The sequence below is a fragment of the Nelumbo nucifera genome, chromosome 5 (genome assembly GCF_055504915.1).
Source record: "Nelumbo nucifera cultivar China Antique chromosome 5, China Antique-T2T, whole genome shotgun sequence".
Classification (NCBI taxonomy): domain Eukaryota; kingdom Viridiplantae; phylum Streptophyta; class Magnoliopsida; order Proteales; family Nelumbonaceae; genus Nelumbo; species Nelumbo nucifera.
The window spans coordinates 54733017-54757987 of record NC_142653.1 but is presented as its reverse complement, the minus strand read 5'-3'; the positions used below and the strand labels follow the sequence as shown (position 1 = coordinate 54757987).

The 24971-nt window shown below is 34.9% G+C and overlaps 1 protein-coding gene across 1 annotated transcript; it reads left to right on the top strand.

The window, feature by feature from the left end:
- On the top strand, positions 1-23310 carry LOC104596766 (uncharacterized). Its single transcript, XM_010258046.3, has 8 exons — positions 1-157; positions 1393-1505; positions 8276-8347; positions 12983-13018; positions 14452-14497; positions 14648-14735; positions 22438-22495; positions 23019-23310. Exons 1-8 carry the CDS (start codon positions 79-81, stop codon positions 23067-23069), a joined length of 543 nt encoding a protein of 180 aa, XP_010256348.1. The 5' UTR covers positions 1-78; the 3' UTR covers positions 23070-23310.
- The last annotated feature ends 1661 nt before the right edge of the window (positions 23311-24971 follow it).

The window sequence follows — 24971 nt, the reverse complement described above, 5'->3', positions numbered from 1 at the left end:
TTTGTACTGCGACAGCGACAAAGCAGGTGGAAACGAAGGGGAGAAGAAAAAGAGAACAGAAGCTAAAAGGAGAAGGAAATGGGCTGGATAGGAGAGACCATCGACTCCATCAAATCTCTTCAGATCAGACATGTTCTCTCTCAGGCCGTCAGTCTTGGTTCGTAAAACTCTCTCTCTCACCCCCTCTCTCTCTTAATGAACTGGTTGTCTTTGATCTGTTGAATTGTTGATACGGAGTAGGGTTTTATGGTTTACTTACTGATTATTGCTTTTTGTAGAAGAAGATCGATATTTCAATGCCTTTAATTGCCTTCACCCGAAACAAAAAATTGGTCCTAATTGCTTTAATGTTTTTTTTTTACTATGAAAGAATTCATGGTCGTGGAGGCTACCTTAATCTGGTGGTTTTCATGAGCATGGAACCGCCTGCGAGAGCATTGTAAGGAAAAATTGTTATATATGGCGCTGTTTGAATTTTTTATTCATACAAGTTGAAAGCTACCACGAGTCAATTTAACATGACCTTAGGTCCTTCCAGTGTGCAGTGATCTTGTCAGTATGGTTTTGGTATTTAACTATTTCTGTTTCATCTTTACATTATTGAGTTTTGTTTTTTTTTTTTCATTTATTTTCTTTCTTTTTTTTCCCCTTAGCATCAAATTATCTGGACATGGAATGTGAATCGCGTTTCCATCAATAATTTGGTATAAGACGTTTTATGCCCATATTTGACAGTATTCTATCTTGAAGCAGTATTGGTCTTGGAGTTTTTTCTTAGGTTGTGTATTATACTAACATTAATGTTAATTAGAGGCAACCATGGTTTAGGTTATGCTCTATTTATCAATAGAATTAAATAGGATTCAGATTATCTGGTATGAAATCCTTGGATAAATTTGAAACTGCAAAGGTATAACCATTACAGGCATAGAGGATTTCCACTCTAAGTGGACTTTAAATAACCCCACCCTGACAAAAAAAAGAAAAAAAAGAAAGAAGTAATGGATTCTTTTGAAAATTAGGTGGTTGTTTCAAGAAGCTATGGTGGTGTGGTTTCTGTTTACCTCTGTGTGCAAAGCGAAAAACATGACCATGCTTTGAGCTTAAAATAAGGCAAAGATAAGGTCCACAAGTTTGTGCCTTTTGAATAGAGTACCATTTTCTTGGCAATGTAATTCATGGTCTGGAGTTTTCATTTAAACCATGTTGATATGTGATTCCATTTGGAAAATTCCCTCAAAATGTAGACTAGAAGTGCTTACAATCCTTTAGAAAAAGTGCTTTAGTTTGAAGGAAATTTTTGGTACATGTGCATAATGGATGTCTTTTGTTTTCTTTAAGGGTCTGTGCATGTATGAATCTAATAATGTCCGATTCCATAATCTATTTCAGGTATGATTGTTACATCAGCATTGATAATATGGAAGGGATTAATGTGCATCACTGGCAGTGAATCACCTGTTGTTGTTGTCCTCTCTGGAAGCATGGAACCTGGCTTCAAGAGGGTTAGTCTAATTAGTGTATTATTATTATTATTATTAAACAACTTCTTTATGATTACTGCTGATGCTGTCTTTTTTTTTTTTGAAGGATAAAGAGAAAATTTTCATTAAAAATAAATAAAAAAGGAATAAGTACAGCAGTCAGCAGAAGGTGATAAGATATCGCCAAAAGCATGGGTGCAATCTCAGGAAACCCAAAAAGACCCAAGAAAACCACAGCTTACAAACATGAAAATTACCCAATCAAATCCAAATGAATATTGATGAACAGACCCAATGCAAATCCCCATTAAAACAAGGACCACTAACACAACACTAAACAAAAACAAAGATCCCCCTCCTGAAGCCCACATCAGTCTTCATCTGTGAGCATATCCTCTTGGGCTGAGTAATCCTCGTACCATGCCTTGCTCCCTTGTGGATGAGCTTTGTTTTTCACTTTCTCTTCCTTTTTTCTTCTTTCAAATTCCTCAAAAGCCCTCCTATCAAATTCCTCACCACCCCCAAAAAAAACAGACCCAAGCCTTTTCCAATCATAACCTCTCTATCAACTAATTTCTGGATACTACACCACTTGAGTCTTCTTAAACAACATCATTATCAACTAATTACTGCTGATGCTTTATTGAGAGCTTAGAGCCTGAAAATATTATTCCTCTTTGAAAAGCGAAATTTGTATGCTAAATTATTAATATCATTTGCATATTAATGAATTGTATTGCAATTTGCAACATTGGGTAATGGACTCTTTTTATTGCAATGTTATCATATTGTTTTTGTCATGTATGTTACCAATAAAAAAAGTTTAGTCATGCATGTTGCAAAGTTGAAGATATGATGTGATATATACTAAACCAGATCAAATGATTACTTCAACCTAGTCATTATTGCCTTTTGAAGTAATAATATCATCATTACCACTGGTACAACATTGTAAGCAGTATTTCTGCATTTGTCAATTATGTTCTACTGTCTCCTTTCTTTTATCCCTTTCCAAAATGTTTAATCAATAATACCAAAATAATGGTTGGACAGGGTTTTTCTCCTCCAGAAACTTGTTAAGGAATGGCTTTTCTCATTTACTGGATGTGACACTAGTGGTCCAGAAGGGCAGGTGTTTCAAATCTGTAGGTGCTTTATGGGATTGCCTTGTGGCTTGGATTGGTGTTTCTGTATATGCGGTGCAATATTTTTAGGTGTAGTGCCAATTAAACCATATCATATTGTATAACTAGGGTAAAAGGAGAACTCATTAGAAAAAGGTAAAAGGGAAGACTATACCTTTTATCACCAAGTGCCACAATGCCCTATCTTCCTTGGGGAATTTCCGTAACTATTTCCTCAAAAGTTCTATGTATTTTATCTTTCAATCTTTCAATTCCAAGACAACCTTCCTACTTATCTTTGATCACTTTTTCCTACTTTTAGGATGATATTTTCTTTCTTGATCTGTTTCCCACGAAAAACCTCATATTGTTTTCTCAATTCTATTTAAGCTTTATTACTTTCCTTGATACTTTAAACATGGATAGGAAATAGTAGGGGGGATTCCAAGGTGGTAGTGGGATGGCTAAGGAGAAAAACATTGGGAACATTGATATGCATATATACATTCTAAGGGAAATCGGATATCTGTCTTGGGGAGAGGTTCCAAAGGGAACCTAATGTAAGATTTCTTAGAGTAGCGTACATGTATGCTAGTCTACCATCTTTTGTAAATTAGTAAATTCTGTTTAATAGGTTCAATAAAACTCAATTGTTACAAATAAGAAAAAATGGATAGGAAATAAACAAGGAGGTTCGAAAGGTGGATTTTATTAGTATTACTAGTGGGGACCCGTGCGGTGCACGGGATTTGTTAAGGAAAGCTAAACAATACATAAGAGTATACAATTGTTTTATATTTCTAACTTTTTAAATAATTAATATAATTATTTAAATTTTGTAATACTTTTAATACTTTTTACAATACAAAAATAACAAATAATTTAGTTCAACTAAGCTTGTTCATCGAATTGATGAAACCAACCAACCCAATCAACTTGACCCGAATTGGTCAGTTTCTAATATTTTCTATCGACTTTGGATCAGTTTTGATGTGGCCATTTGTAAATTGACCAAAATCAAATGACACGATCACATATATATTAATATTTTATATTTTAAATATAATTTTTTTAATACAGAAAAGTGGGGAAATTCCCATATATCTTAGTCTCAAATATTTTATATTATAAATATAATTTTTTAAAATTTATTTTTTAATAATGCCAATGTAATTTTTAAAATTTAAAATTAAGTTTTAAATTTAATCTTTTAAGTTTAAATCTTTTGAACCAACCGACCAAACCGAAAATCAACCCAAACCAATACAACCCGATTTAGTTGGTTTTCACTAATGGTCAGTAGATTTCAGGTAACCAATTCCCCAACTTGACCATATCAATTTGGTTGGCCAAATATCCTACAACCGAACTATACCGGACCGTGATCAACACCTAATTTCAGCTAAATTAATAGTCCAATCTCTAATAAATAAAAGTAGTTTAATCTCCAATAATTATTAAAAATTTATAGAGAAAATACACAATTATTGAAAATATATTGATAATGAAAATACAATAATTAACTAATAAAAATACAATAGTTACAAAAATACAATAAATACTAAAAATTATATTAAATTAGTCAATAAATATTCTAATCTCAAATAATAGTTTAATCTCTAATAAATATCAATGAATAAATTATAACAAAAATATAATAAATACAATAAGTACAATAACTTAAATTTAGAAAGTTAAACAACAGTAGTTTAATATCCAATAATTATTAAAAATTTTCTGTTAAATAACAAAACAAATATAGATTTATACATAATTATTGAAAATATATTTATCACAAAAAACTATAAATAATTGCTGAAAATACAAAAATATTAATTTTAGTATATATAAATATATAATAAATATTGATTAAGAGTTTAAAATCATTATTAATGGATATTATTATTTTGAAAGTTATTTATCTAGAACTATTAATTGATACAAGTGAAATTGGATATTTAAAATATTATTTAGTTATTTAAATAATTTTATAATTTTAATTATTTATTGAATTTAATAATCTATAAAATTATAATTTATACTATTACTATACATAATTGTGATTATTTTTTATTTTTAAGATTTTTTTTATTTTATTGCTTAATTTCGTTATTTTATCTATTTAAAATAAACTTATTCAAATATTTAGTTATTTATATATTTAATAACTTTAAATATTTATATATTTAAATAATTCTTAAGTTTTTTAATTTAAACTTTCTTTATATATTTAATATATATATATATATATATATATATATATATACAGATAGATAGATAGATAAAAAGCGGGGAAGAGGATAAATTGGAATTAGAGATAATTTGGAGAGAAACTCTCTAGTTAATTAGAGATAAGTTAAGAGATAAATAGGAATTGGAGATGATTTAGGAGAAAGTGGGGGAGGTGGTTTAGGAGAGGAGATTGTTGGGAATGTGTGGGTGAGTGAGAGAGAGATTTTAGATAATTTTTTTTATGGGGAAGGAGAGCATCTCATTGGTTATTTTAAAAAAATGACATGGAATAAAAAATAAAAAAATCAAAAAAGGAGAAAATTCCTAGACTTCCTTCTTTTATATATATATATATATTATAACACTCTTTAGTTGGGTAAAAAATGTCTGTTGAGATATTGGGTTGGACAGCTCTTTAGTTGTCCCCTCTTTTATTTTATTTTTTATTTTTGTTGGGCTTCAGTTGTTATGGGCTTAAGGCCCCTTTTATTTTTTTTATTGGTTTACTCTAGCAGCCGATAGCCGCCCTACTACTGGGAGTCAGCTATGATCTCTTCTTCCAAACTTTCTCTTTCTTCTTCTCTCTTCTTTTTCTTTTTTTCCTCTCTTCTTTGTCCCTTCTGTTTCAGATTTGTTTTCTCTTATTTTTCTTTGATTAAACACATTGTTTTTACAGCATTGATTGTCAACTTGGAATCTTCCAGGAAAGAAAAAGTAATATCAGTAGGGAAGCCCCCTTTAGAAGGTTTTGTCAAACTGAATTTTGATGGGAACAACCAAGGTAATTTGGATCCATTTGGAGTAGGGGGAGTTCTGAGAAATAAGGACGGAAATGTTATTGCTTTTTTCTCAGAATAAGTGGGAGTTGGTGTCTGGGGGGACTCTACTAAAGCTAACTTGCTTGCAGTGTTGCAGAGTGTTAAAATTTCAAATGAGAGGGAAAGTTTGTTAATTGAAAATGATTCTAATGTGGTGGTTGAAGGAGCTGAAGTCTATAGTTTGGGGTTACAGAGCTAACAAGAAACATGAATATGGAAATACATTGGGTGAGGGCAGCCAATGCTTTTGCTGATACTCTCACAAAACAAGGGGTGAATAGGGTTCATTTGTTTTCGGTGCATTTGTAATTTTTTTCTCTTTATAAAGGGAGAGGTCGTATCTTGAAATTCTCTTAGGCTCTGTTTGCTTTGTGGGATGGGGATGAGAAAAAGGGAATATTCGAAAAATATTCCCTTTTCTCATCTTTGTTTTGAGGGAAAGAGTGGGATGGGATGAGAAAAAAGTGGGATGCGAGATCCCAAAATGACCATGCCAAAGGTCCCACGCGCACTAACATAGAAATCTGACAACACAGTGCTATTCAACGGCACTAGCGTAGGTGTCCGACACCAATGCCACCACCAGCGTAGGGGAATCGACACAATGGCAAAAATCCCTCGCAACGGCCAAAATCCAAAGCAACTTCCCCGTTTGGATAGAAGAAGTCGATGCTGAGAGTCCCATATGCATCTTCTCTAGCAAGTCGACGCTGAAAGCAACTTCTTCTATCTGTGTCTGTTTGCAATAGTCGATTCTGTTATCAAAGCAGCAAACATGGAGCCTTGTTTATAAGTGTGAACGGGGCTGCCAACCGGGCTTCGAATACTGGGGCGGTGCGCATCGTGTCCAAGGCCGGCAACGGGGATGCGCGGGTCACGCCGGTGCTGGCCGTTGACGGTTTGAGGGAAGGCCAGACACCATTACCGAGACTGAAGTTAGATGAGGTGGAAGAATTTTCGACCCCGAGTTTAAGCATAGGCTGTCGATGTGTAGGTCGAGGAAACAGAGAGGTTGAAACGAGAAGAAGAGAGGAGAAAGAGAGTGGGAGATGAAGGGGGTAGCCGTCGCCTCTGTTCGTCTCGAACGAAGGAGGAAGGTGAACAGTGTCATTTCGGTCCCCTTTTACACTTTCCCATCCCATCCCATCCCAATAAAACCAAACAATGGAAACTTAAATTTTTACACTTTCCCATCCCATTCCATCCCATCCCACCCAAATCTTCCCACAAACCAAACGGGGCCTTAGGGTTGCATATACTTTACTACTTGTAAATTGTAATACTGTCACTTTTAATTAACAAAAAAAAAGACATAGTGAGGATAAGAATGTTCTGGACAGCTAAAAGAGGGAGTGGATCTCTCCTTTTTATATATTTTAAAGGTAATGGATAAGTTGATTCTTGTTATTTTTCAAGAAGTTTATAGGCACTAGTGCTTCGATGATGGTGGAGCAGAGAAGCACTTCAGCTACTTCCAGACTTCCAAGCTATTCTCTGAGTGGGCCTTTGTTGGTCCTCTAGATGGGTTCAAAGTCCAGTCCTAGCCCATTAAACCCACGGCCAACCTCAAGCACATAGCCAGGTCTATATCAAAAGTCAAAAGCCCAATCTGTACTTAGATCAAGTTCATATTTCAAGCTCTAACTTGTATTATATACCCATGCCCCACGTTCAAACATCATGTAATCTGTTTAGTAACCATGAATATCTTTAAATGTCAGTGGCTACATGGCAATTCTCTGCTATCAATGATCCTTTGAATTGGAAATCCATGAAAATGTGTACAGTTTTCCAATAAGAAATACTAAAGCATTTTAAATAATGGTCTAGGAATCTGAAGAAATGCATGAGAAAACTTTCGCTATTAATGATCATTTTCCTTTCTTGGAAGTTTTAAATATTCTTTGCTAGCAAGAAAACTTTCGCTACACATACACATACACATACATATCTGTTTGTTTCTTTTAAGAAGGCATTTGGTGAACTAAATAGTACTCTCTTTAGCCCTTTGTGCTTTGATGGCATAACTATCATACTTTTCTCAAAGCTGTTCCAATTCCAAAATTCTGAGATCTTTTATCAATTATTTGGTTTTATCCAATATTACATCAGAATACTAGGATGGGATGCCAAGCATTCCAGTTCAAGGTTTTGTGACTCAGTACTCTATTCTTTGCTTCTGTGAGTTCTCTGCCATTCCATAGTTTCCATTTATGACCACATTTTGTCAGTCTTCCTATTTAGTTCTATGTACTCTTATAGCCTTTGTTTGTGCTATATCAGTTTGGTATGGGAGCTTGTTCTACGACTATGTTTTGCAGTTTAGTGGAAATGGCTATTTAAATACTAAGAAGAAGCACTGTTATATGCTGGTTATCATTGCCATGCTTGATGCAAATGTAAATCATTGATCCGATGTCAACTATTTTTTTAGGCATTCACTTATGTAGATGATCTCTAATTCTTGTGATGCCAACATGATAAGATCAATGTTTCACGTGCTGATATTTGCCTAAATGTATTTATGATTTTTTTTTTTTTGTACTGAAACTATTTCAGTATTTGTACTTCATATGGCTCAGTTTTTAACTTAAGCAGTGGTAACTTTTCCTTGCAGGGTGATATCTTGTTTTTGCACATGAGCAAGGATCCTATTCGTGTGGGGGAAATTGTTGTGTTTAATGTTGATGTATGTGCTTATTCATGATACTAATCAATTGATTTCTTTTTGTCATAGCTTTTGTTATTGAGATTTATGTATTACAGGCTTGTTGTTACATTCATATCTATCTATCTGTTCATAAAAAAACTCCTCTCTCTTTCTATCTCTCCACTGAACCCATCACTTATACCAAGCAAGCTACTATTTTGAGAAAAGATAACTTCTATTAGAAAAATAAAGAGGAGTACATGAGATGATGTACAGCAGAAAAAACAAGCACCCTGGAGATTACAAAGGCATGATCTGATCACTATACAAAGTATCCAAATGAACACCAAATTTTTCTTGATCATCTGATATTATGTTTAGATCTCTAGGAATCCAAAACAGGATAGCAGACATGGTAGAAAGGTTATCTCTGGCCTCTGCTAGATAGTGAGCCAGCTACCATGGACCACTGTCCTTTACTCTTTACCATTTGATTGTATTTACAGAATCACCTTCAATGGCTAAGATTGGGATGCCAAGATCTCTATCTATTTAAATCCTGGGGAGAGCTGCCATGACCTCAGCCTTTGTAGAATCTGCAATTCCAATAAAAGCCCAGCACAAATTACCATATCTCCTCTGATTACACCTCCTATTCAAGTTAGCTGAAGCACTTCCTTAAACTTTAATTTCATTATCCCCTCTAATCTTGTTCTGATACCTCAGAGGAGGGTTAGGCTCATTCAAGGTTTAACATGCCAGTGTTGGTGGAAATCTCAGTCATCCAAATATAGGAAACATGTCGGAAATATCGTGGGAAAATATTGTAAAAATTATAGACATGGTGTAAACATTGTAAAATATGCAAATATATAGAATGATATTTTATAAAATGACAAAAGAAGCATAGGCATGCCTTTTTAAATTATTATCTTGTTCCAAATCATTAAACAAACCTAAGAAACTAAGGTTATAGAAAAATGAATACATTCTGAAGTTGTCCTGTAAACCTTAAGATTCAAATCTTCATGATAGAATGAGTTAAAGAAAATTTTAAACTCATAGAAAATGTAAATGGTTGTAATAGACCAATCAATAATCTATTACTCAAACATTTATCAAAAAAAAAAAAATCTATTACTCGAACAAAAACTAATATTTCACTTCATGTTTCATGTTTAAAATGAATATTGAGCTAGCTCCAAGTGGTAATCATGTAAGTCAGGCGTTGTTACTCCACATATATACAATATTGTCACCAACTTATGTTATAATACTATCTCTTGTACTCCACGTAATGCTGGTAGTGTTCACTGAGGAGTATGTCAATTCTAGTAAAATTTCATGTTGCTATCCAAGGAAGTGGAGATGGAAATATGTTGTTGAAGTTATAACTTGTACTCCACATAGTGTTGGTAGTGTTCATTGGGCAATATGTTGATTCCAGTAAAATTTCGTGTCACTACCCATGGAAATGGAAATATGTTGTGGAAATATTAGGGAAATTAGGGACATTTTAAACCATGGGCTCATTGGAGAGGAGTGAAGAAAGTTCTAAACATTTCTTTATAGGTTAGTCAGGGAGATTCCTTTGAAAGCCTCAGAGTTTATGGCCCACTCATTACAGAAGTAGGAAATGTGAGAAATTAGATTTTAGCAGATTGAGCCTTATTGGTGAAGATTTGATTTTGTCTTTCTTCCCACACCCCCACATTACTGCATGGGCTACTATATTCCAATAAATTTTACCTTTCCTACTGAGACCTCTGCCTTGCATTGCCAAAAAAGTCCATAATATTCTTAGAAGCAACCCATCTGCAGCCAATAAGATTTAAGAAATTATACCAATTTTTCTGGTCACTTAAGAAGATGTTCAGCTGATTCCCTATCTTTAAGGCATAACCAAAAAACATAGGGGCAAATGCATAACCTACCCCTATTCTTCTTCTGGCTGATGTCACAGGTGTTAATTCTCTTCAAGTCAGCTTCTCATACAATGAAACAATCCCTAGCTGGAATGTTGGGACTCCAAACCTTCTTGGCCAGGAAGTATGAGGTTTTCTTGGCTGCAACCAGAGTCTTAAAAATAGGACTTGGTAGAGAACTTGCAGGAAGGGTGGAATTCCCAAATGCATTGGTCAGGGGAAGAGGGGAAAAGTAAACCTTTCTTAAGGACTGGAGGAGATCAGCACTGGGGAAAAGTTAACCTTTCTTAATGTTCCAGCCTTCCAGGTAAGGGATACAGGGGAAGAAAGGCAGGAAGAGATGGGGGCTTCTTGGTTTTGTGAAAGGCTAAAGGGACTACTACTTGATAGGGTTAGACTTCATCTAAGGTTCAAAGTATTGACACGGTACGCCCTGTATCAGGTGTATTGTATTGTATCGTATTAGCAGGGTGCCAATATGGCATTTTTAAGGTTAATCCTCAAGCTCTTTTTTATATGTTAATCCATGCTTAAAGGTACCCCTCAAGCCAATTTTTTTTTTTAAAGCATGCGGTACAAAGTAATGGTACACCCCTTCCACCATATTGGGGTGTTTCGATAGCTTGAACCTTGACTTCATCAAATATAGAATTCATGTTCTGGCAGAAATATATCTGTTATCCAATTTAATAAAAGGACTTGAATTGCGAAAGACGTGTCATATGTCATAGATAAGATGGATCTATCTACTAGGCACTGGTTCATGAATGCAATTTGACTTGATTAATATTCTTTCTTTTGTTGTAAGCAAGAGTACTAGTGTACTACCATCTGTTGTATGGGTTAAATGGATGAAGTGTCTGTGTTGGACACACTTTGGATTCTGACACTCCATTGGGTCTTCAGGGACACGTGTTTTTTTCCTAGCTTATTGACACAAATTAACATCTAATCATAGTTGTCAAGCCGCCTAGGCAACCACAGGGCACCCAGGCGCCTTGGCGACGCCTAGGCGATGGAATCTGAAAGCATAAAATAAGGGGGCTCTGTTTCGTTGCAAAAAAAAAAAACTTAAAAAAAAGAATAAAGATACATGAATAAGAGGATGACTTGGACTGTGTTTAAGGGGTGGAGCCCCAGTTTCATTAAATAAAAGAGTAATAGGACCATTTGAAGGAGGAAGAGGAGGCGGAGCCCCTGTTTCGTTTCTAAAAATACAGGAGCACAGAACGACTTAAAGTTCTTAGTCGTTCTGGAGGTCCTGGACGACTTCAAGTGAATTAATGTAAACTTCTTAGTCCTCTGTCTTCTCTTCTCAGTCTTGGTTTAGAACTCAAATCCAAAGAATCTTGTAATATGCTCATAGTTTTAATAAAAGAAGAATTATCTTAATAAAACAGTATTTTAATAAAATAAAACCAACCAATAAAATGATATAATATATATGGGCATTCAAAAAATGATGTAATATGTATGGGTAATATGAAAACCATCTTGGCATTGGGCAAGGTGACCTCTAAAAGTTGCCTAGCAGCACCTTGACAACTATGCATCTAATGTACAGGATAATTTTTTCCTATAAAACATTGTTTACAAATGAAGAAAATATCATAGACATTATTTTAATAGGTAGGTGTGCAGATGTTAGAAATCAAACTATTTTAATAGTATATCTCTTTCTCTAGATGTTTATGTCAGTCCATGCTTTTCTTGTCTTGCCAAGTCAGATTTTTGGGTGCACATCAGATTTTGACTTGTATGACCATCTGCCCATGAAAAACTGGGTACCATTCTATATTTGATGGGACATCAATGTGTTGGCTTTGGCTCAACCTGAACCATTCCCCAAGCAACTCCAACGGTCCAACCCAAACTTCAACCTACAAAAAAGAATAGGACTATGGAACCTGTCTCAACCCACCCTGCGAACAGTACCCCTATTCTTATTGAAGGCTGTATTTACATTTTTTAATATTACTATACCAACTTGTCAGGTTTGGTGTGGGCCAGCTTCAAATCAAGCCCAATTACGAGCAACCTGAACCTGGCCGAAAAGGATGGGTTAAAGGTGAGTTTACCACTAAAGTGACCCAATGACATCCCTATATATTAGTTCCAGCAGAGAGAACATTATAAACAAAAGAGTGCCATAATGAATTCACTTTTTCTCCAACCAATGCTAGAACTTTATGAATGAAAGAAGAGAATTGAAAAACATGCACCTGCTCCATGGGGGCATAGTAGAAGAACCAGAACTTATTCCATAATGATCTTGGTAGGTGGGAACTAAGAACTCAAAAAATGTAACCGTGTAAAACCTGTAAAGAAAATATATGAAATGTATGATTAAAGGGACATGCTTAATTTGGCATTTTTTGGTGAATAGTCAAAACAGGATTTGTGTAGCTGACCCCATATCGTTGCGACAAGGCTTGGATGTTGATGATGATGAGAACTCTTAGAAGTCCCTCTTTGTTGTTGGTATTATTTGGTTACAGCAAATTGTGCTCTTTACCTTAATTTTGTATGTATATTATGATTTTATCTTCTTTGTGCTCTGGATGTTTAGTAGTGTTTGATCATTCTTTGTGGTTGAATAGAATTGTTTTCTTATCTTTCTTATATTTTTCTTTTGGCGATTCTCTTATCTTTCCTTCTATCGTATATATGACTTCCATCCAGACATCTAGGTGCACCTTGTATTTGTATACTTTGCTAATATATAAGTTGCACATACTTTTGTTTTCAGGGTCGTGAAATTCCAATTGTCCATCGAGTAATTAAGGTAACTACTATGTGGAAGATTTGATTTTCCTTCCATTTATTTGCCTGTCATGCAAGAAATGGTGAAGATATAAATTTTTCTGGCATTACTTTTTTTAATATCTTTTGGGAATTATTTTAGTCCTTATGGATGTCTTTGAAAGACCTTTGCACCTAATTCTTTTCTCATTCTATTTTTTAATTTTTATTTTGAGTTTATTCAGGGTATTGCATTGGTATATCCCTTTGATTTAGGAACTACTGAATAACTTTCAATCTAATATTGATATATCTTCTCAACTTTGTCTGTCTTGAGAAATGTAACATTGCCTCTCATATTGGGCTCCCCAATGATCTTGCAGTGGAAAGATTATGAGCTTGGTGTCTTATGTTTCTATAATGTGTGTCAGTTCACTGGTTTCATTTTTAGCATTAAATGTATAATTAGACAAAAGTTGTTACTATGTTATATTTCATTTATGATTTAAAACATTCTGTATTGAATTTCATTTACCCTACTAATGGTGCAGTTAGAGAGTTGGATATCCAGTTCTTGAGGTTATGTTCATTGGAAAAGTTCATGAATCCAGAATTGATAAGGGAGAGTCAAGTGAGAGGGATCACATAGTCTAGGAGTTACTTGTTTCGAGGATCTACAAGGACTATGCAGAGGCATATCCGTTTTTAATTTGACAGTCTTTCAATCTTCTCTTACATTTAAACTCTCTCTCGTCCTTGTTTCACTCACCTTTTTCTTGCTAGCTTCATAAAGTAGTCAATGCTTTACGTTTCTTAAACTTCTCAGGGTTTCTGAATTTAACTACCTCGTATACAACTCTTGTATACTCTCTTCCACTGCTAAGTTAACTAGGTTACTCAAGAGACTTCCTTGGCTATCCATGAAGATTCAACAAATACCATCAAGAATCGAAGGATTAATAGTGTGCCATTGAGGTTTGTACAATATCCCAATGATATCAGTGATAGCCTTTCTAGTTTACATGTCCAAATCCGCTTGATTAGGAAATTAAACTCGACTGTAGATGGCTTAGCCATGTCAGCTGTGGGATGGGTACTTCTTGTGGTGAGCTTTCTATCTGTCTTAAATTTTTCAGATGGAGCTGCATTTTATCTTTTCTGAGCATTCATTCTAAATGCTACCATGTACTTAACACAGATATGTTTATTAATATGGAATCAATGGTCTGCACCAACCATGAATAAAGGGCTGTGCAGTAAAATGTGAAGCCATTTTGTGTATCATATATAAAAGAATAAAAGAAGGTTAAATCCTGAAACAAAATGTCCTTACTCCTTAGTGGCTTGCTGCTTTATGAGGTTATGTCAATGTCAGATAAGCACTTCATGTTCTGATTCTTTATTAATGTTTCAAAATGGTCTTACTATTTTCTTTTATGTTAATGATTTTATCTTTGGTTACGTCGTATTTGGTAGGTTCATGAACGACAAGATACAGGAGAAGTAGATGTACTCACCAAAGGTACCTGTATATCATATCCGACGAAGTTTATGGATTTTAAAAAAATATATATTTTTTCTGATTTTAATTTGTTTATTCCTTAATTCTACCTTATGATAGCTCTAATTGTAAACTGATTACCATCATCCTTCTGTTCTTTTTTCTTTTTAGGGGATAATAATTTTGGTGATGACAGACTTTTGTATGCTCATGGTCAGCTCTGGCTTCACCGGCACCATATCATGGGGAGAGCCGTAGGGTAAAGACCTTGAGCATTTTGTTTCTTTATCTGGTAGACCTGATCTCTGGTTTACTTCATTATTCTTTTCTTGTTTAATCTGGAGCTGTAAATAGGTTGGATCAAATTGGACATGCCTAGATCCAAATTTGATTTCTTAATGATTAGATTTGAATTGAATCTTATCCATCAGATTTATTATCAGGTTCAAATTGAACTCAGATTGCAATTGGATATTGAACAGAATTAATAAATTGAATTGAAAATGATCAAAATATTATATGTTATTAATAGTGTTATTGATAAAAAAAAATTATATGTTATTAATAAAATGAACTGATAGTGACTGATATTGTAAATCATGAACAAAATCATTTAAATTGACTTGTATTAAACATGAATGTATGACTCTTTAATAGAACTACAGCATAAAATGAGTTCTGTATAAATTTTACGAATATATATTTAAACTGAACTGAATCAGATTATGTCAGACCAGATAGGAATGGAACCATATTTGATCCATTTATAAGAGGACCGAATTCAGTTCAGATCACCCTCAACCATATCAAATTCTAATTCAAATTCAGACAAATGGATACTATTTGCAGCCCTAGTTTAGTCATTACTTATGTACTAAAGTAGGCCCCCTTATAAGTAATATTTTATAAATAAATAACTCCTATAATTTAATAAAATTTTGGGGAACCAACTTGATTCATGGTTTATAATTACTATAATGTCTACAAATAGATAATTTTTAAGGGCATTTCTATATACTCTTAAATATTAGAACGAGTGCAATATTGGCGGCTCAGTCTAAAAAAAATAAGTTCCTTAAGAAACATTATGTTGGCTATTATATGCTTTAAGGCTTTCTTTTTTGGGATATTGATATTATAAAATAATAAAATAAGTTGAAAGGACAATCCGTCTTTTCTACTTTGAAGCCAACTAATTAAACCATTTCTTATTACTTATCCCTACCTTTTGGTCTTCAATCAATTCGGTTTGTTTCTGCCATTAATTTATATTTTTAGAGTTTTATTTTAACAAGTTTTAATTCATTGTGACATTTAATAGGCAAATCCTGAGTTAACATTTTTCTTTTTTCCATTTTGCTTTTCTTTGCTGTATTTTCTATATTGAAATTAATACTTGTATTATGGTAAACAAAACAAGCTACTTTTATTTTAATTGTGAATGACAAAGCATGCAAAAAGCAAAACTTTTTAAAGGTTAACCTAATACATGTATACTTACAAATAGAAGCTGCATTACAAAATGGATTGTAATGCATTTTGGTACCATTCCTGTTTCAGGTTGAAACACTGCTGCATCAGCACAAAATAGGTGGTTCAACTTTAATTGTTCAAAAGACACATTTGGCAGAGTAGATTCAACTGGAAATGGGAAGTTGGGAACACCGCATTTTGCTTGCTTCTTACATAGGGGGACACTAAAAGAAACATCAATAATGGTGTTTCTTGAATCTAGAGGGCATTCCTACTTCATTTATTGTATGTGGTGCCTAATGGTGCCTTTAAATGCAAAGTCAAGATTTTGGATAAATGCCTTAGAAGAAAGAGGTTTTCTAAAATAAGGACTAAAACAGAATATATTTTATGTACTTTAATAATAATAGGAGTGCAAATCAGGGTACACTTAGGATTGGAGACCAAGAGATAACTCAAGGTGATCTTTTCCTGCACCTTGATTTGATAATTCATAACAAAGAAGAGATTGAGGAGGATGCCACCCATAGAATTAGAATAGGATGGGCAAAATGGAGGATCATCCAAAGTTTTATGTGATTTGGTGAATACCACTTAAAAGGAAAATTCTATATAACAGTTGTAAGGCTCTACCAATGCTGTATGGAATAGAGTGTTGGGCAGTCAAGAAACAACATGTCCAAAAGAAGAGCGTGGCAGAAATGTGTATGCTGAGATGGATGAGTGGAAAAACTAGAAAGGAAAGGATAAAAACTGAAGTTATTAGAAGGAACCTAGGAGTATCTCCAATAGGTGATAAAATGAGAGAAAGTAGACTAAAGCCGCATTTGGCATTCCTTATTTTAAGGACTTGTCTCCTTTTTGCAGTTAAAATCTCATTGATCATAGGGGTATTTTTACTGCAAAAAGGAGACAAGTTCTTAAAATAAGGAATGCCAAATGCAGTCTAAGATGATTTGGACATGTGCATAGAAGACCATCAACAGCACCTGTAAGAAGTGGTTTGTTGCAAGTGAGGGGCTAGAAGGGCTAGTTGTAGACCAAAAAGGACTTGGATAGAAGTAGTAAGAAAAGATTTAAATGCCAACGATTTAACAATGGATATGGCATTAAGCAGGATGGAATTTTTTTGAATATAAAATAAAATTTATTAAGGAAAAAAGAAAATAAAAAAGGTGACATCAAGAAGTCACCCGAGAGGAGAGCATAACAAAAACTTCTAAAAGACCAAACCCATTCGGTGAACACACGAACCACCAATCTCCCCAAACCTAGAGAAGGAAACAATGAGAACCGAACTTCAAATGGACAAGGGAGATTGGTGTGTGCTTCAAATGGACAAGGAGATCAGCTAATGGCTTAGCTGATACGTTGGCTAAACAAGGGACTGTGAGGGAGAGTATGTTCTGGGTAGTTTGTAATAAAGATCACTGGGGACTCGATACCTGTTTAGGGGTTGACAGTTGTACTTAATATTGTATTAACGAAGTTACCCTTTCCAATCAGAAAAGAAAAACTTCGAACCCAATCCTCAATACAACACCATCCCAAAAACCAAAAAAAGGCTACCCAAGCCAAGAAGAAAAAAGAACCAAAAAAAAAAAAACACTCCAAAAATCTGAACTACCCCTGCAACTTTCAGCCACTCCCACGTCCCACCCCCAAAACAATCTTGATATTAGTTACTTTACATTTTTAAAATCGACTGCAGCAAGTTTACTCCCTCTCTTGTTAAACCTTTTGAATTTATTCACCTTTTCTACAGGCCCCGCTCCAAACATTTTTCCCCTCAATCTTGCAAAAGCTTTCGAAACCGGAAACATCCGTCAACACTTTAATTTTCTGAGATGCTTTACTGTGTTACATTTCTTCTTAAAATTTTCAACTGCACTGTCATTTTTGTTAATTCTTTCCAATCCAGCTCAGCATTCTTTTCAAAAGTTAAGAATTCCACTCCCTCACCTCCTTTCTTGTCAACCACGGAACCACCCCATCAAGCCCCAAAATCCCGATTTAACTATGCTCTCCTTTACAGATTTACCCCTAAATTGAACCCATCCCCATCATAGTCCGACATCTTTTCCAGTCTATCCCATTCCCTCATCTCTTTAAATATCTTCCTTGCAAATTCTTCTCCCCCTTGAAAGAATAAACCTAAAGTTTTACTCACTTCCACTTCCTTGTTCATCACCAAGTCCAAATCAACTGATCTCCACTAAATGTGTTGAATCATCATAATTTCATTTTCTTGATTTTCTTCCCCTTCATTTCCAGATTCATCTTCTTCCCTTTGACTCAAAGGTCTTGTTCTGTACATTTGATTTCTATTAAACACCTTGAGACTACCTACCTCCTTGCTCTCTTCGACCACCCCTGCTGTAGAAAGCTCTTCTCTGATTGTCATGACCATCTCGTTCTCTCCAGAATCTTTCCGCATCATCTCACGTTGAGCCTCCTCATCGCAGTTCCTACCATTATCTTCATCTCTTCCAATCCCTTCTTCCTTTCCACCAGACCAAGCACGGCCAGAAGCAATCTCTCTTTTTTCCTCTGTAAACATCTCCTCTATCTTTTCTCTTACATCCTCCTCATGAGTGATTCTTTCATTATATTCCCTGCATGGTGGGGTGTCTACCTCCCTACTAACCTCCACTTGACATGTTCCTTCAACTCTGCAAATCCCCCCTCCTTGCAACTACACCCTCTTTGTACTATGAACAAGTATCTTGTTAAGAATCCTAATTTCTGAGAATTCCACCATAGCCTTTAAACACATGAAACTGGGAAGAGCAAAAACCTCTTCCCCCTCAAATCTCTCTCCAGTTGTATTGGCCCTACCTAAACCCCAATATTTTGAGCTTTGGTTTAAGTCAGCAACCTTGTCATTGTAGATGTACCAGTACCTGGTGATGCACCAAATGTATCCATACCTAGAAAGATTTGATTAGTAGCTGGTAACTTTCACCACATTTTCATCCTACCTTCTTTCCTCGCTCCCCTCAATCAATTGTTTTGTCCCTCTCCCATCCCCAATCTCCAACTCAGCTGTCTTATTGCTCGTAAAACCTTCATCACCTAAGGACATCAGCCCAAATCCACAACTTGAATATCTTGGCCCACTTGACCCATCTGCTCTCAAATTTATGACACTTGCTGGATCAAAATTAATAGCTCCTCCCTCCATACCCTTCAAATCTCCACAAATTACAAATCTGCCACCAGCTCCCCCCCGTTCCTTCAGCTTCCACCTTCGCAGGTTTGACTTGATCCAACCTCATTCAAAGGAGAGCCTTTGGCATGTGCCTCAGGGCGTTTTTGGGGTGCCATATGCCTCCCATGCCTTTTTAAAACACTAGTCTTTCAATCTCTTGGTCGTTCCTTCTTCCTTTCTCCCGCCCACCTCCCTCTCCCTCTCCACATCTTCCACGTTGCACTCCATCCTCAATGCCAGCATTGTCTTCAACCTCTCTCTTGTTCCTCCATAATGTTGCTTCAGCTTCCAACGCAATCCAAACCTTACACCAAAGACTATCCACCTGCAACTCCAGAGAAGGGTTTGGCTTCTGGTTTCACCCCAGTTATGCCAATCTTTACAGCATGGAGATCATGGTTATCATACTTGACAAGCACACCTCCAATGGCTGTCACAATGATTTCAGAAACTTTCCAACCCAGTGATTAAAAGAAGACCCAATAGCTTGATAGTGAAAATATCATCTCTGGAACTCTTATCATTTTTTTTGATAAATGAGTGAAATTTTATTAAACCAGCAAATAAGAGTTACATGCAACCCGTGGAAAGGCACGAGATGCGACATTTCCTTTAAAACTAATTACAGAATTATAAGTACAAAAGAAATTACACTTAAGCCCAAAATAAAGTATCTGCCTACCCACTGAACTCTGATTGTCATATTCCTTGTTAATCATTTAACCTTTTTGAGAAGATCTCTAAAAGCCCAAATAACAGTGTCTGGATCCTTCAGCCAACCCACTATCACCTGGGAATCCATCCTCTTCAATAATCAGATGCTCTATGCCTAGCTGATTTGCAAGCCGGATTCCTTGTACAGCAGCCAGTAATTCTGCCTTTAAAGAGTCTCCCACACCCGCAGGACCTGAGTACAAAGATATCACGTTACTATCTTTGTTTCTCAGCACTCTCCTATGCCTGAAGGTCCTGGATTTCCTTGGCTACTTCCATCAAAGTTAAGCTTAATAAACTCCTCCCCTGGTGGCATCCATTCAATCCCATGTCTGTCCTTCCTGGTAGAAGTTAGCCACTGCTAACCAACTTCTCTATAGGTCATCAAAAGAGTATGCATCAAAGATCTTTAAAGTTTTCAGCCACTGAATTGCCCTTATCAAAATACATTCTTTAACTTCCGAGAAGCTCCTTTCTTTTTCACAAAAGATTTTGGTGTTCCTTTCTTCCCAAACTGTCCACAAAGCTGCTCTTATGCACTTCCACATAATTCTCCCTCTCTTTGTGTTCCATTCAAAAATAGACGGACTAAACAACAAACTAGTATCAGATGGCAGGTTCCACCTACACTCAAACAACGTAAGAATCCAATTCCATAAAGCTGTAGCAAAGGAGCAAGAGATCAGTAAGTGGTAACAGTTTTCTCTGAAACTCTTATCATTGCCAAGTTGGATACCATTTTTCCATCTAAACCGACCCTTTGCTTGTCTCAATTGTCTGAGCATCAACAAATTTTTCTCTCAAAAAAAAAAAAAATCAACAATTTCTTTGCCCATGTCAGCAATCACCTACTGTCAAAAGGCATGAGGAAGACTGAAGCACCAAGGTCAAAAGTAATTCTAATCGCATCTACAATTGGTTTTCAATAAAAAAAAAACCTCGTCTTTTACTGTTAGAACCAATTTTTTCTTTCAGTTTTCTTTTTGCCATTTAAAACCATCTTTGGGGCCAATGTTGGTTGAACCAAAAGCAAGGTAATACTCATTTCTTCTTCTTCATCTTCCATCAATTCAAATACACTCTCCTCGCCCCTTTTTCTGCACCTTTTGCTTTTTTCTTTTCAGTTAAAACTCCTGAAATGCCTCAGTAGTCACAGTCCACACGTGCCTCTGTTTACCTTTTGGGAAACACAACCTCTTGTGTCCTCTGTTCTCATACCTTTCTGTTAAGGTCAAGAATCATCACTTGTGATTCCTCTTCATTATTTCACCATATTCCTTGCCTTCCATTTGAAGAATGTTCCTCCAATCTGGAATTTTCACTGCATTTACAGCCACATCCAGAAAACCCTTGAACCAGATTAATGAGTCTCCCTTCAAGAAAACTGGACCCCAATAAACAGGATGGAATGGTGAAACAGGATTCATGTAATCAACCCCATGGAGTTGGGGTAAGGCTTGGATGATGATGATGATGGTGGCTAATGGTGCCTACATAATTCTAACAATAATAAAATATTGTACTCTGTTTCATGTCAAAATGTCTTGGTTCTCGGTGTAGTTTGAAAATTGCAGTTCAAGCTGCATTTTTTCAGCTTAAAATACCATGGAACCAGATTAACGAGTCTCCTCCAAGAAAACTGGACCCCAATAAACAAGATGGAATGGTGAAACAGGATTCATGTAATCAACCCCATGAAGTTGGGGTAAGGCTTGGATGATGATGATGATGGTGGCTAATGGTGCCTACATAATTCTAACAATAATAAAATATTGTACTCTGTTTCATGCCAAAATGTCTTGGTTCTCGGTGTAGCTTGAAAATGTCAGTTCAAGCTGCATTGTTTCAGCTTAAAATACCATGGTACCATGCACTATCTAATAATCTCTAGTAACTAGTAGAATCTATTTCTATGATGATTACTATATATTAGGTATTAGGGGGCCAACTTGTACTTGCAATTGTTATGTGCATACTGTGCATGCAGGAGATAATCATCTTCAGCTTAAAACGGCATGGTATTGTACACCATCTAATAACCCCTAGTAACTAGTAGGATCTATTTCTACCATGATTATTAGTTATTTGGGGGCCAACTTGTACTTGCAAACGTTATGTGCACTTTAAGAGATAACCATAATGCTATAGTTTCAACTTTCTTCATATGGTCAATTGCAATTAGCATTTGTAGTTGTATGGCGTATCATCCAAACAAATGTTATCTGTTTTTGTACTGTGAGATATGCCTGTATTATGGAGTGGATTGGCATCCTCTCTTCCCCATCTATCAGTAACTGCCTTACGCCTTTTTTCTCACTCTTTTGATCCATTCACTCCTTTACATGCCATTGCTTGATATAATTTTCTATATGGTTTGATTTGTCCTGATGAGATGATTTTCTTCTTTCTTGCTTATGTATTACATTGTGTCCAACTAAATTTCACATGAAAACATAGTGCACATGACTAAAATTAAAAAGAAAACCGTCTAAGGATAAAAGGAGGCTTTAGACCTGCTTTATTTCCCATATGTATTGCTCACTTTGTTCACTTTTTTTTGCAGGTTCTTACCATATGTTGGATGGGTCACTATTATCATGACCGAAAAACCCATTATTAAGGTTTGTTTTCGTTGCATTTGAATATCTTATATTTGGTGATACTGCTGCTAATAGCGGTTAATAAATTAATTACTGCTTTTTTAGTTTCTTATTTATAATTAACTGTTTCTCTAGTGGGAAACCAGTGGTTTTCTTTCTTTTATTTTTCCTTTTGTGTGCGCTTCTATGATTTTTCCTGGATCTGCTCCTTGCATCAGTGGGAAAGCACGGTTGTCTTTTTTCCCCATTTTCTTTCTCTTTGGTGTTTATCATGAATGTTCTTGGAACTGATATTACTGGTTAATAGAACAATGTCCAGTGGTGGAAACCAGTATTTATAGCATACTGTTACGATTCTGATTCTACAATTTTACAATATTCAAGTTTCAAGATGTTACTTGATGCCCATTCTCTTGGTTATCATTAACAAATTTCTCATTAAAAGAGCTTGCAAGCAAGAATTGTTTTGAAATGGTACTCTTTCCTTAGAAACTTCTTGCTCGCTCACTATATGAACTATGACATTTGATGTTGTTTCTTGCAGTACCTACTCATTGGTGCCCTAGGATTGCTGGTAGTAACTTCAAAAGACTGAGGAGTAAATCAAAATTTCCAGGCATTTGGTTTCCAAAGGACTTATCATTTTAACCAGTGGCTTTGTTCCATTTCTGTTCATTTGTCATTTATACATCGGATAGAGGTCCAGGGTTAGCTTTGAAAGAACAGATTAGGTTCTAAAGAAACTGAAAATGTTTAATGACTAATATTGAAGAGTTGATTTAGTTCAATCTGTTCAATGATCAAACCCCTCTATGGTGGACTCAGTTTTTTTTTTCCTTCTCATGGGCACATGGATTTTTCTTTGTTAGGTAGATTTCTAGCATGTTTTCTGTAATTCATCATCCACCTGGTTTTAAATTCTTTAATTCCATGTTTTCTACCAAAAAATAAAAAAAACGTAACTCCATGTTAACTCCGTGCTATACATAGCTTGTGAAATGAGCAAGCTTCAAGATCATTGTATAGCGAAATGTATTGTTAAGGTAAGAAATGGATGGACAATGCGAGATGCTACACATGGATACAGTGAAAAAAATCTGGAGACATCTGGATTCATTAAGTAAATTCTTACAAATTTCATAAATACATTGTACATTATTGACATTGAATCCAAGGTTAATTAATCGTGAATAAGGTAAACATATAAAGCATGTATTTTTTTTTTTGTCAAAGAAAAAACACATGCTTTAATAATTTATATTATATGAAGAAATATCACAAGCAACATGCCAGGGTATAATATTTAATTTTGGTTGAACGAAATTTGCGTCGGGGCAATGTTCAAAATATTCATTTCAGGTATTGTATCAATAAACTTGGAAATTAAGGCTGCAACTTGGGTTGGGTTATCTCAAACCAACCGGAAAAACTGGGGTCCAGTTAAAAGTTTGGGTTAAGGTTGAAAAGTATGAATTTGACTTAATTTTGGATTGAGTTAAGGTTGGGGCCCAAGTTATTATAGTCCTACATTTTGATAGCAAGAAGGTTCTAAATATCGACACGGGCCGATATGCTGGTAGAGCGTATCGGCCTGTGTCGGTGCTTTTTTTTATGTTTCACTTAGTTTTTTTGAAATTGGTTCAGAGGATAGCCGGGCCCCTCTGAACCACTGGCATGATATGTATTGGCTGATACGTGTCGATACTTTACTTCATCTATAAGAAAGGAAAATTAAAATAAAAACTATGAATATATAAGAAACACATGCTTTAATAGTTTATATAGAAATACATAACAATCTATATTGTGGGATATATAGATATCGTACAACTTTATTGACAATGTGTTGATGTTAACTAAGAGTCCAAAACACATAACTTCTTGATTTTTATAAGTTACTACAAGCATAAAACCATTAATATGTTATTATCTATTTAAGTTAAATTATTAATTAATAATTATATAATCTAAAAAACATATTGGAATAATGAGATTATGGATGATCCAATACACGAATCACATGCAGCTTCTATGTTTTAATTACAAAATCATTTTTTTTTCTATTTTAATATTGTTTTATATATCAACAAAAAATAAGTTAACTAAATCTTAAATTCTTAAATATTTTGTAAATAATATTGTTATTTTCTGTATATAATAAACATGCTATTTATTGTAAACTAAAACATTAATTAACAATTTATAAAGATATATAACCTTATTTTATAAAAATATATTAAATCCATTAGAATTTGTAAGATATATATCATATGTAAATTTATAAATTTAAAATCTAAAAGGACTACAATTAATGGGGCACAAAATGTGAGTAAAGGAACAATTAATGAGTAAGTGGGATTTAATGGTTTGTATGGCACAATTAATAAGTATTTAATATGAATTTCAAATACTATGGTTTGTATTGGTTAATATCTATACAAGCCCATGCGGACAGATAGGTACCCTGTGTATTGTGTATGTACCATACCAACCAATA